The 16545-nt window shown below is 46.3% G+C and overlaps 1 protein-coding gene across 8 annotated transcripts in view; it reads left to right on the forward strand.

Moving 5' to 3' along the window:
• CCM2 (CCM2 scaffold protein) overlaps window positions 1-16545 on the forward strand; it is an 84630-nt gene that overhangs the window by 20414 nt on the left and 47671 nt on the right. For 2 of the 8 annotated variants that reach the window (XM_030549785.1, XM_030549786.1), the window contains exon 1: window positions 3670-3844. The exons of 2 other annotated variants lie outside the window; for them this stretch is intronic. In XM_030549785.1, coding sequence (XP_030405645.1) covers window positions 3803-3844 — 42 coding nt within the window. In that variant the 5' untranslated portion in view covers window positions 3670-3802. Of the gene's footprint in view, window positions 1-2813; window positions 2891-3669; window positions 3845-14562; window positions 14587-16545 lie in introns of those variants that run through there. 4 more of the 8 variants (XM_030549787.1, XM_030549788.1, XM_030549794.1 and 1 more) reach the window with 4 other exon arrangements.

A 16545-nucleotide genomic window follows, 5' to 3' on the forward strand; every position in this document is an offset into this window, starting at 1 on the left:
TTCATTTAAAGATTACATTGGCCACCTCTGTAATAACTCTGGGATTCCAGGGTAGAACTAAACCGGCCATGTCTACACTTAAACTGCTACAGCTGCACTGCTGCAGCACTTCAGCATAGACACTTGAGCAATGGGAGGGGCTTTCCCATCATTTGCAGGTAACCCACCTCCATGAGAGTTGGTAGATAGGTTGGCAGAAGAATTCTTCTATTGATCTAGCATCGTTTATGCAGGGGACTTAGCAGTGTCTCGGATATGTGGCTGTTTCACACCCTGAGACATGCTGGGCGATCTTATGTTCTGGCATAGACTAGCACCACAGTTTAGGGCAGGAGGAGAATGCTGTATCCATTTGAAAAGGTAAAGTTTTAACTCTAGGATGCAGAATGAAACTAGCAGAGTTGGAATTTAGCTAGTGCATCAGACCTAATGTCCCATCTTTGGCAGAAGGTGCCTTGGAATATTAAGCATTAAAACACTCCCTCCCCCTAATCCCTGCATTTGTAGGGTGGACTGTACACGAAGACCTAACTTCTATGATTGTGATGATACCCCTGAGATCTGGCCTCTTGTGATGAGCACAGAAACAGGACCCCTCTCCTCCCACTCATCTGAAAGCAGCTCCAGTTGGCCAATGCTGACTTACACGGAAGGGTTCAACCTGCTGAATCATAACATTGCTTGTGCTTCACCAAAGTGTTCCTTGGAGATCTCATTGTCTAGGTCAGAACTTTAACAGCAATAACAATATGCTCTCTTTCTTCAGAAAAACTAGGGTGCATTTTGAAGTGTCTTTGGGAAAGCTGAAATGTGCAGATCTCAAACTCAGGTGATCCTGTAGTTTAAAAGATCCCTTTGGTAGCTCTGCCCATAGTCTGTTTTTTGGCTGTTGGATAATCTAGTAAAGAGACTGGCACGGGAAGACACTTCAGATTCTTTGCTTAGTCTGACATGTATGTTCAGACTTGCAGTCAAAGCCTTTTTATGTGTTATCTGCTGGGTATTTTTAGCTTAACCATTAGTTAGCCAAGCGCTAGCACAACAGCAAAATCTTCCAGATGTTCTTAACTAAAAATCCACAAAGCAGATTTTCCCTTAACATAACAGATCCAATAAATACACAGGTTCACTAATTAAGATGGCTTGCATAATGCCACTGACTGAGGTTAATCCATTGAGTTATCTCCACAAAACAAATGGTGCTGTCATTTTACTAGGGTCAGCTGAATTTAGATGGTAGATTCTGGGTTTTTTTCCCCCTGCTTTGGAAGCAGAGATCCAACACGGGGGTTGGTTGGTGCTCTAAGGTGGTACTGAGAATTCTCAAGTGCTTAGCTGTTGCCTTGGTCAGGGTCTAACTGATCTAACCATATTCTGTGTTGAAAGAATTTTCCCCGAGGTGAGATTGGCAGGGATCTGTGATGGCCGTAGGGAGATTTTCCACCTTCCTCTGCAGCATGGGGCATGGCCACGTGGGTCACTTGCTGTGATCATCTTGTATCTCACTAATTCAATTTCCTACCATTGCAGGGGCCACGGGCATTGTACCCTTTGATACCTCCTGATCCCTGCCTGTGGCACACAGTAGTTTAATCTGGAGGGCTGCAATGCTTTTTTGGTTCAATTCTGATTGTTGGTCTTGGTGTGGGGGTGGCTGGATGGCCTTAGACTGACCTCGTTGGGGGCACAACCCTGCCTTCAGTCACATAGCATAAGAGAATGCAATCAACTTTAACTATAAACTCAACCCCAGTTTGAACATTAAGGCCTGGTCTATATTTATAGCTCTTCCCATCCAAGTTTTGTCAGTCAGTGGTGTGAAAAAAACATGCCCTCTTGTGACATGGCTATGCCAACACAACCCCCTGTGTAGACACAGCTGTGCTGGCAGAAAAGGGCTTCTTTGATGTAGCGGAGTTCTTATACCTGCAGAACATCAGGCTTGCTGCCACTGGAAAGTAAGATCAGTCTAGCAACGATGTTCAGGGATGTGAAAAATTCACAGCCTGAGAGACTAAACTGGCGTACGCCCCAGAGTATGCATGCATCTGAGGAAGTGGGTATTCACCCACAAAAGCTCATGCTCCAAAACGTCTGTTAGTCTATAAGGTGCCACAGGATTCTTTGCTGCCCCAGAGTAGACAGCACTAGGTGGATTGGAAAAATCCTTCTATCGACCTAGCTACCACCTCCTTGGAGAGGTGGATCTACTACAGCAATGGAAGAACCCTTCCATAGCTGTAGTAAGTATCTAGACAGTAATACAGCAGCGCAGCTGCAGTGTTTCTACTGCAGACCTCTCTAGGCACGCACATATCCTGTCAGCTGTGTGCTGAATCTGCATTAGCAGGCTATGGAGACATAACCTTAGAGCTCTGTGAACTGGATTTTGAGTGGATGCCATAAATAGCTAGTTAAATCAATATTTTTTACAATGAGAGGTACCAATGCTGCCATTACTGAAGTAAGATTTACCTAAAGCAAATGGCAAGTCTAACACCTGCCATTTCAAATATTCATGTGCAAGAAACATCTAGCCTCACTCTGTTCTGTCATCTTCTGCTTTTATTGCTAAGACTTCCTGCCTGTAAGAAAGGAAAACCACACCCTGTCGGGGTGGAGTCAGTCCTTTTTGGAAGAAAAAAAAACTTTCTCCAAATCCTGTCTGAGATGGGGAATTTGAAACGGTGAATAGAATGGACAGTTCCTGGGAATGGCTTTTTCCATTAAACAAGCACTGGGAGGGTCTGATATTTCAGATGCTTGCTATAGGCTGGAGCAAACCAAGCCCTTGGTGTTTCACTGATTTCCAGATGATTAGGAGCCTAGCAATGGCTGAAGGCTGCTCTGGCATGGGACCACTTTAGGAGCATTTGTCATCTCCACCATGGTATGTATAGTTGTACTTAAGTTTGTTTCACTGCTTTCAGACAGTGCTTTATGCTGGAAAACTTTTGCTGTAACATTGCATTATTGGTTCTTGCATATTCTTATGCAGAAGCAAAGAAATTGGCACTTGGTTAAATGTAACTGTAGTGTGTAAAGCTCACAAGATTTTGGGACTTAAATCTGAGCTACTTTCCTTAGATTTAAGTCTGTTCAGGATTTTAATTTTGTTAAATTTCAAAACAGATGAATAGCTTGAGTCTGACTTTTGGGGCATGGCAAGATTCTTCCATTCACTGCCCTGGTAAATTAAGGGAGAAGTGGAGCTGTCTTTGTTGCCAACTCTCACGTTTGAGCGTCTTGCAATATTTGTTTTTTTCTTAAAGCTCCAGCTGCTGAAATCAAGAGATTGCACAAACAACTCAGCTTTCATTTTTTAAAAATACTACCAGCTTTAAGCAAGTGAAGTGTCCCCTCCAAATTCAATGATGACAAGCCCTCAAACTTAAAAATCAGAGTGGGGGTGGGGGTATGGGGCTGACTCTGATTTTTGAACACTTGAGGTTGGAAAGACTATCTGTGTACATGCTTTATAAATAAGACAGTAAAGGACTCCTTATAAATCCCTATGACAAGCCTCCAGTCCTTGGTGATTTACATAATGTGTCATTTAAATTGCTAATTTTGAGAAGTGTTTATTAAAATTAAAATTTAGCTATTCCAGTGATAGGATGTTAGATCTCACATTACACTTGCCACTGAAACCTGTATGGTGGTGGGGAGAAGAAGAAACTGTTTTCCACTTGCAATCTCTATCGCAGTCTTTGTCACAGATGCTGTCTCGAGTCCTTGCACTTGGCAGTTATCATGGTATCCTACAGAGTCTCTGGAGTTTGGAATCTACAGTCAGCGTGAAATGCAAGGAAAGAAATTAGTGTTGCTTGCCTGCTCCCCAAAGGTAAATGGAAAATATAGTTCCAGAAGATGTGATTTAATATTTTGTTTCACTAGTCTATTTAACACTTTCTAGTCTTGGTTTCAAAAACTCGTACTGTTAACCAGGGACCCTTGATTTCTAAAAGATGGCAACACCCACTGGCATTGTTGCAGAAGCCTCAGTACACTTAGGCTTTCAGGAATTGGCACTTGAGCACATTCTGGAGTTAGTAAGACTCTAGTTTAATAGTACTGAAACTTTTCAGGAATAGCTTTAAAAGGTAAAGATTAAAATCTAAGGCTGTTAGTTCTATTACAATAACACCTAGACAACCCCTTTCTGGGATTGAGGCCCTTTATGCTTGGTGCTTGTCTATGCTTGTCGAAGGACAGTTCCTGTCCCAGAGAGCTTACAATTTAGAGTTGATAGATAAACCAGATGGGGGAAACAGCCAGCCTGAGGGGGGTGGTATGAGGAAAACTAGCATGTTTTTTGCCTAATAAGAGAAATCTATATACCAGTTGCTTTAGCCATTGTCAGATGGCACTTTTTTAAAATCGACGTGCAATACAGGACACTTTGTGGAGGTAAAATTGGTAAACGCGTCTATATACTTCCTAGCTCTAAAATGTAGCTTGTAGCTTTTTGGCTAACAGACTTATCAGTGATTCATGTTGAAATCCAGCCTGATGTCTTAGGCCTGGTTACACCTTCAGAACTGCACACAGTACTGGTCACCCAGTCACAAAAGATTAGAATGGGAAAAGGTACAGAGAAGGGCAACTGAAATGATTAGGCATATGGGACAATCTCCATATGAGGAGAGATTAAAAAGATGAACTTTTCAGCTTGGAGAAGAGATGACTAAGGGGGGGATATTATAGATCTATAAAATCGTGAGCGGTGTGGACCATTAGTCTGACCCAGTATGGCTGTTCTTATGTTCACTTAAAAATTAGAGTGGTGTTGCTATATTGCTCAGGGGTGTGAAAAATCCGCACCCAGGAGCGACATAACTATGCTGAGCTAATCCACTGTGTAGACTATATGAACAGGTTGACAGAAGCATTCTTCTAGCAACTGTTGCTCGAGGAGGAGGTGTTCCAACAGTGACGGGAACCCCCTCTTCCATCCCTGTTTGTCTATGCTATGGTGTTGTGCTGGCATAGCTATGATGCCACAGCTGTTCTGCTATGCATCCTGTAGTGTAGACATGGCCTTGGGTGCATTGCTTGAGTTAGTTCCCCATAGAAACTCCCATTTCAAAACCACCAGGCATAATTAGGCCTGGATGTTCAGAGGGCCAGGACAAAGTTCAGGATATGTGCTAGTTATCTTACTGCTAGGCTGTGTAACTCCTATGGTATTTAGCAGTCTTCCAGAACCAACTCAAGGCTGTAGTGCAGCTCCGTAGTCCTGTTAGAATGTGGCTTGGTCCCAGTTATTCAGGCAACATCAAAACAATGTTTTAACACCAATGGGCTGGTACTATGCATTCTGCAACACTGAACTTGGAGACGTTGTGTGCCCTGGTCCAGGTATCCTATGTGAACTGAAAACTTCAGCCTGTTGTTCTGTTGGTTTCCACTTACTGGGCCCTGGAGAGCATTCAGCAGATAAGACTGAAGCACAGGAGGGCTGGGCTTTGTCCTGTTCTGCGCTTGGCTCTTCCATGTAGCTTTTTTGCTTTGTTAGTCTTGGAATGTTTCTTTTGAGACCTGGGATTTGGCCATAAGATCGGTTTTAGGGAGCTGGCAAACGAAGCTTTTCTGCATCATTTACATTAATGAAGCTCTATTGCAGGGGTCGGCAACCTCTCAGCAGTGCTGTGCCGAGTCTTCATTTATTCACTCTAAGTTAAGGTTTCGCATGTCAGTAATACATTTTAATGTTTTAGAAGGTCTGTTTCTCTAAGTCTATAATATATAACTAAACTATTGTTGTATGTAAAGTAAATAAGGTTTTTTAAATGAAGCTTCTTAAACATTTTAAACTAAATTAAAATGCAGAGCCCCCCAGACCAGTGGCCAGGACCCGGGCAGTGTGAGTGCCCCTGAAAATCAGCTCGCATGCCACCTTCGGCACCCGTGCCATAGGTTGCCTACCCCTGTTGTATTGTGTACAGAAATAGCTTTAAAATAAAATGTAGCCTACTTCTGGGAGTCACCTGTGAATAACTCAGTCTGTTGATATCTATATATTAAACACCATAGAGTGTCGACAACACAGATGTAGATTCTGCAGACAAGTATCAGAGGGGTAGCCTTGTTAGTCTGGATCTGTAAAAGCAGCAAAGAATCCTGTGGCACCTTATAGACTAACAGACGTTTTGGAGCATGAGCTTTCGTGGGTGAATACCCACTTCTTCAGATGCATGTGGTGGAAATATCCAGGGGCAGGTGTGTGTGTGTGTGTGTGTGTGTGTGTGTGTGTATATATGTATATAATATGCTAGCAAGCAAGCTAGAGATAACGAGGTCAAGTTCAATCAGGGAGGATGAGGCCCTGTTCTAGCAGTTGAGGTGTGAAAACCAAGAGAGGAGAAACTGGTTCTGTAGTTGGCAAGCCATTCACAGTCTTTGTTCAATCCTGAGCTGATGGTGTCAAATTTGCAGATGAACTGAAGCTCAGCAGTTTCTCTTTGAAGCCTGGTCCTGAAGTTTTTTTGCTGTAGGATGGCCACCTTAAGGTCTGCTATAGTGTGGCCAGGGATGTTGAAGTGTTGTCCTACAGGTTTTTGTATATTGCCTTTCCTAATATCTGAATGGCAATAGACAATACAGTGTGTACCAACTACAAAACCAGTTTCTGTTCCCTTGGTTTTCACACCTCAACTGCTAGAACAGGGCCTCATCCTCCCTGATTGAACTTGACCTTGTTATCTCTAGCTTGCTTGCTAGCATATATATATACCTGCGCCTGGATATTTCCACCACATGCATCTGAAGAAGTGGGTATTCACCCACGAAAGCTCATGCTCCAAAACGTCTGTTAGTCTATAAGGTGCCACAGGATTTTTTGCTGATTCTACAGACAGTCTGTTAGAAGCAGGTTAAAGTGAGAAGGATGCAGGTAATGGGCCACTACCTAGGCATAATGAGTAGCCAATTCAGTTACAGGTGTCTGGGTTGGAGTACCCATGAAGGAAAGCCTTATAGAACCAGCAGCGGACTTGACAGATACTGACGTCTTCTGCCTTCCTATGAACATAGAGGTGGACAGGATGACACGGTCCCTTAGATTGATTTGAATTCTTCCAGCACCTGCAGCCAAATCCTTTAGCGGGCTTTGTGGCTTATATGCAGAGGTTCTCAAACTGAGGGGGAGGGGAATATATTTTGGGTATGTGTGAGAAGCTTTAGAGGGGTGGGGGGAATGTAGTGTGCATGTTTTACCTACAGCAATGCCACCTTTGCTTCTGTGCTGCCTTCAGAGCTGGGCACCCAGCCAGCAGCTGCTGCTCTCTGCTCTGCTTTCAGGTGAAAGAACAGACACTGAAAAGCTCCAGCATAATCCTAAAATCACAGGGGCTTTACCAGCCTTCTTCTAATCTAGTAGGACTCCCTCAACTTCTAATGGCAGGCCCAGCATCAACAGGCCCGTGATGCAAACAAAGGCACTCATTTGGAAGGAGGCAAATGATCCAGTCTCTGCCTTCTGTTTCTACTGCACCCTTCTTTGTTTCATCTTCTAAACCAGTGGTTCTCAAACTTTTTTTTTTATTGCAGCCCACTTGAAAATTACTGAGGGTCTCAGCAGGCCACTTAATGATCTTTCCAAATGTTTTGTACCATTTGTTAACTATTGTAAAGCACTTTGGATAAAAGCACTATATCAAAAGAAGATAAGGTTTTTTTGTTCTACAAATAAAAGCACACAGCTCATTTTTTTTAATATTGGAAGTCTTACCTTTCTAATGCGATGGATTGTGCCCCCCTCCCCTGCCACAGCAGCCCTGGAGCTTGGAAGGATGCGGGGGTCTCTCCCCGGCAGCCGCAGCCCTGGAGCTCGGAAAAGTCACCTTTCTCTGGCCACCCGCAGCCCTGCATGTCTCAAATTCCCCCCACCGTCCCCTCCCACCTACCCCCTATTTACATGTGCATCTTCTCCGAGGTCCAGGCACCTAATTCATGGAGCCACGCATGTGTGGCTCCTCTAATTACATGGGTGGCCCTTCATTCTCTAGTATGCGGCCTCCCAGGTCCACACCTTAGAGGAAACTATCCACAGACCACCTGAATGGAGCTTGTGGAGCTCTGGTGGTCCACAGATCACCGTTTGAGAACCTCTGTTCTAAACAGAGTTGTTGTTATACACATGGACATCTCTTCCCCGTTCCTTTTCTCTCAAACATGAAGTCGGATTGCTTCAAACACAGGGTTTGGAAAACTTGCCAGGAATGCTGCTCCATTCAGTTCTTGTGCAGAACCTTCTGTGAATATGCAGTGGCATGAAGTCTTCTCCCTACTCTGGCAGTGATAGATGTGTTAAAGCTTATGTGGGAACGAGGCTCTTATTGGTGCCATATGCTCCCCCTTATCACCAACACCTCAGGAGGGACTTCAGGTTTGAGACTAATCAAATTCATGTGTAGATTAAATTCAGAATGGTAACTTTTAGCCTCTAGTTCCCATTCTTCCCCCCCCCCCCAGGAAAAAAAAAAACCAAACAAACTCTCACCAGACTTGGTTTGGCGCCATCTTTGATAATGTCTGTACTAAGGAATTTTACAAAGGAATAGCTATTTCAGCTGAATGATCTTTGGCACCAGAGACAGACCAAATACAGATAAGGCTGTGTGTCTGTCACAGATTCTGTGACTTCTGCAGCAGCTGATGCTGGCTCAGGGCCTGCCCAAGCTGCCTATGGTGCTGGCCAACAGCAGCAGTTTGGGTGTTTGGGGGGGGGGGTGTTCAGGGCTGGGGCAGTGGGTTTGGGGTGTGAGTCGGTGCTTACCTTGGGTGAGGGGGGAAGGGGGACTCCTCAGGGCTTGTCTACACTTACAGTTTTGCAGCGCTGGTAGTTACAGCTGTGTTAGTACAGCTGTGTAGGGCCAGCACTGCAGAGTGGCCACATTTACAGCACTTGCAGCGCTGTTGGGAGTGGTGCATTGTGGGCAGCTATCGCACAGATCACCTCGTCCCATTTCGGCGCTGTGGCTTGTGGGAAGGGGAAGGAAGTGTGAGGGTCTTTCTGCTTCCTGTTCCAACGCCCCGTGGTGCTTTGCTACACATTTCGAGCAGTTCGGTGGCATTGTGATTCTGCAGCGCGATTTCTGCGGTTTTTGTTATAAATGGAGCCTGAGCTGCTGACGACCTTGCTGATGAATGTTGCCAGCACATCACGCATGGCAGTGGAGCTATTCCTTCAGCTGCAAAGTGAGAGTGACAGTGAGGAGTCAGACGATGATATTGAATCGCCTCACTGTGAAGACAGTAAATTGCTTGTGGCAGTAACAGACGTGCTCAGCTCCGTGGAACGGTGCGTTTGGGCTCGGGAAGCCAGCACTCAGTGGTGGGATCACATTGTCCTGCAATCCTGGGACGACGAGCAGTGGCTGCAGAACTTTCGGATGAGAAAAGCCACTTTCATGGCACTGTGTGCTGAGCTCGCCCCTACCCTGCGGCGCAGGGACACGAGATTGAGAGCTGCCCTGCCAGTGGAGAAGCAGGTGGCTATTGCAGTCTGGAAGCTGGCAACTCCAGACTGCTTCAGATCAGTGGCGAACCAGTTTGGAGTGGGAAAGTCCACTGTTGGAATGGTGCTCATGCAAGTTTGCACAGCCATCAATGGCACCCTGCTAAGAAGAACCGTGACTCTTGGGAACGTGCAGGACATTGTGGATGGCTTTGCAGAAATGGGTTTCCCTAACTGTGGAGGGGCAATAGATGGGACACATATTCCTATTCTGTCACCACCCCAACTGGCATCAGAGTACGTTAATCGCAAGGGGTATTTCTCCGTGGTTCTGCAAGCTCTTGTGGATCACCGTGGGCGTTTCACTGACATTTACTCAGGATGGCCTGGAAAGGTGTACAATGCACGCATCTTTAGGAACAGTTCGCTGTTCAGGAGGCTGAGGGCTGGGACTTTTTTCCCAGACCGCAAGATCACAGTAGGGGACGTCGAAATGCCCACTGTGATCCTTGGAGACCCCGCTTACCCCTTAATGCCCTGGCTCATGAAACCATATACAGGGAAGCTTGACAGGAGCAAGGACCGGTTCAACTACAGGCTGAGCCGGTGCAGAATGACTGTGGAGTGTGCTTTTGGCTGTTTGAAAGCCCGCTGGAGGTGTCTTTATGGGAAGCTAGATTTGGGGGAAAGCAGCATCTCCGCTGTTATATCCGCGTGCTGTACCCTCCATCATAATTGTGAAGGGAAGGGTGAAAGATTCAGTGAGGAATGGACCTCCGAGGTTCGACGCCTAGAGGATGAGTTTGCTCAGCCAGAGAGCAGGGCTAATAGGGAGGCCCAGGAAAGGGCTTCAAGGATTAGGGATGCTTTAAGGGAGCAATTTGATGCTGAGAGGCCAACAGTAATGTTTGATGCATTTGGTGTGCTTTGCTTTACCTTGGTGTACAATATTTACCACTTCCAGCAATAATATAACATAGTGAAAAAGAAAAAAAATCCTTTACTCAACATACAGTACATAAAAGGCAAGGGGGTTTGGGTGGTGGACCGTACATTCACAGGTTTGAATATGTCCTATTTTGATCACTATTCAATGTCTGCTGCACTTCAGGATTACTATGCTGCAGGATAATGGGGGTGGAGTGAACAGGGTAAGAATTATAGTTATCAGGGCTGGTAGGTGATCATACAGGTGTGGGGGCAGCTGGGGATAATAAGAAACTGGCTGCTGGAGAAAGTTGTTTTGTGGAAACACTGGGGAACAAGAAAGAGCTTTGGGAGGGCTGTGGGTTACAACGGTACGTATTTGTCTGCATGGCTACGAGAGACTTGAAAGACTCAGTTTGGCGAGCCAGGAGGCTTATCATCTGCTTTGTGTTTTTTTTGGCAGACAATTCCTTTCTCCTGCTTTCTGTTTGCCTCCATTCATGTACACTCTGTCTCCATTCATACATTTTCTCTCTCCATTCCTGTGTCTTCCTACTTTCTCTGTTGTAGTGACTCATAACTGATTTGATCAATTCCTCTTTTGATTTTCTGGGATTCCTTCTCAAGTTCTGCAACCTACGTGAGGCCGGTGATCCGGCTGCAGTAGTCAAGGTCACTAGAAAAAAGAGAGAGAGAACCATGTAATACACAGAGGCTACATTGTTTATCACACAGTGAAGGACTTTTTAGACTTTTGGTAGCATCCTTCTCAGATACCTCACATAACACAGAGAGGGCAGGGAAGCTAAGTCATGGCGAGCAATGGGGTGAGTGGTTTTCCCCTGATTTCCCCTTGGGAGTGGGAATTGACCAATGGGTCACTGGAGTTTATTTGCAATGGGTACAGGAGGTAGCTGGTGTCCTGAAAAGGGGACAGTAGTGAACAGGAAGGTGGTGAGCTGCTGGGGGAGGGGGGTTGGGCTTTGGTCCGCGTTCACGCCGTCCTGCTGGTGGGGGGGGGGGCGGAGAAGCACCGCGGTGCTGCATGCTTGCTTGGCGGGGGGGTGGGGAATACGGGAGCACACCGCAGTGCTGGATGCCTGCCTGGAGGGGGGTGCATAACACCGGAGCACACCGCGTGGATGCCTATGTGCTGGGGGGGTGGTGGGGGGAACACCAGAGCACACCGCGTGGCTGGCTACGTGCTGGGGGGGGGAGGGGTTAATAACAGAGTGCAATGGGCTGGGGAAACGCGAATCTGGCGCCCTGCACTCAAGTATCCCTAAATTCTCAACAGGGTTTCCTACTGCCAGACATATCATTGCTGCGTGTTACCTGGGAAGAGAGGGAGGGTCTTCTACAGGAATGTGGATACCGCCCTGGCCCCTATGCAGCTTGCCTGTGTGCAGCCATGGTCCCCCCACCCCTCGCTGCACAGTGGATCGGACGAGTTAGCCTGACCGGGACAGGGACCACGGTGGCTCTCCCGATCAACTTGAGAAAGCAAATTGCAAACGCTCTTGCTGCAACTTTTCAAGAGATTACCGAGGCAGATTACAGGGACGTGATAGAGCAAATCAATGGGCTATTCCACGTTTAGGCATGCATGCAGGCAGCCATACCCAAAACCCTCCTCTCCCAAAACATAAAAATCTACTTACCCCGAGCACGATCCTTAGTTTCTTCCTCACCATCAACTTCCTGCTGCTGCGACTGGCTAGCCTCCTCCTGGCTTGAGAAGAGCTCCTGGCTGCCTGTGTACTGGGACTCCGGGGTGTCTCCCTCCACACCAGTAGCCTCACTGTCACCGTCCTCTACAACATCCCCCACTTCTCCCTGCTCTGAACTCTCCATCGTGCTTGTAGGATTGGCAGTGGGGTCACACCCAAGAATGGCATCCAGCTCCTGGTAAAAACGGCAGGTCGTGGGGGCAGCTCCTGAGCGGCAATTTCCCTCACGAGCTTTGCAGTAAGCACTCCTCAGCTCTTTAATTTTGACCCTGCACTGCAACGTGTCCCGTTCATGGCCCCTTCTCATCAAGGACTGCGATATCTGCCCATAGGTATCATAATTTCTCCTTCTGGAGCGCAGCTGTGCTTGCACAGCCTCCTCTCCCCAAACACTTATGAGGTCCTGCAGCTCTGCATTGGTCCATGCTGGGGCTTGTTTGGTGCGTGGAGGCATGGTCGCTGAGTGATTGATTGCACTCCACACCTGGCTGAGCAACCAGGAAGGGGATTTTTTAAATTCCCGGGGCATTTAAAGGAGGGGTCAGGTGAGCCCAGGGCAGTGGAGTTTGCATGATTACCAGAGAGGCTTCTAAGGTATGCTGGGATACCTGCTTATGCCACGGAGGTCAATAAAAACGCTGGTGGGTGTCTACACTTGCTGACCAGCGCTGGATCCTCTACACCCAAGGCTCGACCGGGTGTACAGCCAGCGCTGCAACCAGGGAGTTGCAGCGCTGCCCGTGCTGTGCAAGTGTGTACACATCCTAAGTTGCAATGCTGTAACCCCCTCACCAGCGCTGCAACTCTCTAGTGTAGACAAGGCCTGCTCAGTTCCCACTGGCATGTCCCTGCAGCTCCCAGGCAGAGAGGCCAGGGGCCTCCGTGGGCTGCCTGCAGGTGCCACACCCGCAGCTCCCATTGGCCAAGTTTTAGTTAAGGATCTATAGTAAGTCATGGACCGGTCATTGGCTGTAAATTTTTGTTTACTGCCCATGACTTGTACTAAAAATACCCAGGACTAAAACGTAGCCTTAAATATAGACAGTTGTGTCCTATGTTTGCACTACTATGTTAATTAAACCCCTTCCCCCAAAGAAGAGCCTGTGTACCCCACCCATATGCCTAGGAAGGGTTAACTTCTGCTTGTTCTTATTGGGTTTGCAGAAGGGCCAAACACTGGCTATTCTCCTGGTGTTTATCAAGAGCTTCAAAGCACTGAACTTACCCCACACATCTTTGGTGTGGTGCCTAGAGCTTTGTTCTTAATTACTTCAGAACTTTTGCATGGCAACGTCATTCTTTGGAACCATGTTTCTAAAACCTTTTTATAGCAGTTTTATCAACTTGATAAAAACCTGGTTGAGCATTTTTCACTCCTCTGGCTTATAAATCCTGTGTTTCCCTTTTTGCTTTTACTGACATCCAATTTTTTAAAAGGGAAAATTTTGGGGAAGGAGAGCAAGTTAACATCTCAGTCTGGGAGTTGGTTTTTTGTGGTTAACTGCCAAATTTCAGCCTTCAGCCCAAGCTCACTTAGTTATAAGTTTTTCTCAAACACATAGTTTGAAGCAAATACTGACACACCCTTATCTAGAACTGGCTGTATGCTCTGGTATAAGTGAAAAAAGCAAACTGAGCATACAAATAAATGCCTTTCAATCCAGGTTGTTTGCTGATTGCTGCCTGCTAACCAAAATAGAAGGGGCTTGTCAAATAAACTGTCTTAAAGTTCAGTTCATGCAAAATTTTGCATTCTGGTTTTGCTGACACATCACTGCTACCAGCAAACTTTGGTTTGAAAATCAAGGAAGCCAGTGGGGGTGAAGGTAAATGGCGTTCTTTTAGTGGATATAGTTTTCCGTTAAGTGTGTGCTGTGTGTTTATAAGCTTTAAATATCTTGCTTGAGATCTTCTAAAACTGCCTGGTTCTCCACCAGGGTTTTCGGATAGCTGTGATGTGTGACGTTCTCAAGTACATATAGGATATGGGAAGGACTGTGAAGTTCTGTTCTTAAAGACTGTTTCTGAAAATGCTTAAAACCCCCCCCCCCAGGCTTTCAGTGCACAGTAGTGCAGCAAATAGCACTTTTATAGTGATGCTTTCACTACCTGAAACACCTGTAATTAACCTAGACAAGGCCGTGTTCCTTACATCTCCAGATTATACCCCAAATCCTCTGGTCTGAAACTTTGTTAATCTATGGTCCTCTCCCCCGCCCTGGGGAGTTTAAATACAGAACAACCTTTGATTCTCCAGGTATCTGCAGATCACCAAAATAAATCATAAATTTGAAGTCACACTTCCATTTGAAAACTTTGAACCTGCTGTTACAAGTAACCATTCAAGTTGGAATTGTTCTTGTCTCCTGCACTAGTGGGAATCTCCTGTAGTATTCGAGGTTTATTAGTGACTGCAGCAGCAAAACTGAAGAGGCAACAGGGAGATACATACATGGAGGAATGAAAGAGGTAGGAGGGTGAACCTGAGTTTCATGTTGCACCTTGGTTGCCCAAAAGAAACTCCTTATGCTACGATTTTGAAAAATTTCTGGATGTACTGTGCTACTGAAGTATCACTCTATCAAAAAACCTGATTTTAATTTTTTATTAAAAAACAAATTGATGGAATCTCTGTAAAGAGCAGCCTTTCTGCACACCAAGTTGAGTGTGGAAAAGGCCTCTCTGTTCCACTGATTTCACTTTTTCCCTAGGAGACGTTGCAATGTGCTGTGATTCAAGAAGGCTCTGTCTTGCTGGTGCAAGTCAGTGGTTGTGATAAGCAGAGCAAAGTCAGCTTTAGTGGTCAGGGCACAATTAAAACCAAGCTGCAGCCCAGGTTCTGGGGTCCTGAATATGCTCTGCAGGTTGCAGGCTGGCCTTAGCTGTACTGTTGATCTGCTGCTCAGTAGGCCTGAAAGAGGAAACTGTGGGTGAAGTGGATTGTGAATGGCATGATAGCTTGGGATCCTGCAAATACTAAGGCCATCCTTAGTTCAGTGTACCCCAGGCGCCTGTACGATGCTCTGTTTACAGTATTTGTTTCAGGACATGTTCAAACTTCAGAGACTTATATTTAGCCCTATATTTTATTGGAGCCTGGCTTTTAGCCCCAGGGGACACCATGTGATGCAGTATGGAGCAGGGTGGATTGACCTGGGAATGTTGTTTAGTTTTACTGGGACTGTCTGCATGGGGGAGGGGAGAGCAGGGGATGACTTTAGGTGAGGGAAGGTACCAGAACACTGTTGCAAGGATAGGTTCCTGGGTCAAAGCCTGATGCCAGCTCTGTCTACCTCTATTCAAGTGATATCATCATAGGACCTAATCACATCAGCCATGCCATCAGGGGCTCATTCACCTGCACATCTACCAATGTGATATATGCCATTATGTGCCAGCAATGCCCTTCTGCCATATACATTGGCCAAACCGGACAGTCTCTACGCAAAAGAATAAATGGACACAAATCTGACATCAGGAATCATAACATTCAGAAACCAGTAGGAGAACACTTTAACCTGTCTGGTCACTCAGTAACAGACCTGAGGGTGGCAATTTCACAACAGAAAAGCTTCAAAAATAGACTGCGATGAGAAACCGCTGAACTCTAATTGATATGCAAATTAGATACAATCAGTTTAGGCTTGAATAGAGACTGGGAATGGCTGAGCCATTACAAACATTGAATCTGTCTCCCCATGTAAGTATTCTCACACTTCTAATCAAACTGTCTGTACTGGGCTATCTTGATTATCACTTCAAAAGTTTTTTCTCTTACTTAATTTGGCCTCTCAGTTAGTAAGACAATTCTCACCTTTTCATGATCTGTGTGTGTGTGTATATCTCCTCACTATATGTTCCACTCTATGCATCCAAAAAAGTGGGCTATAGCCCACGAAAGCTTATGCTCAAATAAATTAGTTAGTCTCTGACGGTATGGCTACATTTGGAATTTCAAAGCGCTGCCGCGGCAGCGCTGCGACGTGTGAGTGTAGTCAGAGTGGCAGCGCTGGGAGAGAGCTCTCCCAGCGCTGCATGTAAACCACATCCCTTATGGGTGTAGCGTGCAGCGCTGGGAGCCGCGCTCCCAGCGCTGCTGCCCTGATTACACTGACGCTTTACAGCGCTGTATCTTGCAGCGCTCAGGGGGGTGTTTTTTCACACCCCAGTTGCACCGCTGTAAAGTGTGAGTGTAGCCAAGCCCGAAGATGCCACAAGTACTCCTGTTCTTTTTGAGCCTGTAACCTGAGCCAGGAAGGTGGGTGGGGTGAGTCGACACCTTTGCCCGGGAAACTGGACAGAGGAAGGAGAGAGCCTGCTGGAGGAGTTTTTGGTTTCATTTTGGTGCTGGCTGGGAAGAGGCAGGGAACCCCAAGTCTGGGGTCTAAGATCCTTGCCCCCCAGAGGGACCTGGCTGAGTGGTCCTGG

This window comes from Gopherus evgoodei, chromosome 2, assembly GCF_007399415.2.
Source record: "Gopherus evgoodei ecotype Sinaloan lineage chromosome 2, rGopEvg1_v1.p, whole genome shotgun sequence".
NCBI lineage: Eukaryota > Metazoa > Chordata > Testudines > Testudinidae > Gopherus > Gopherus evgoodei.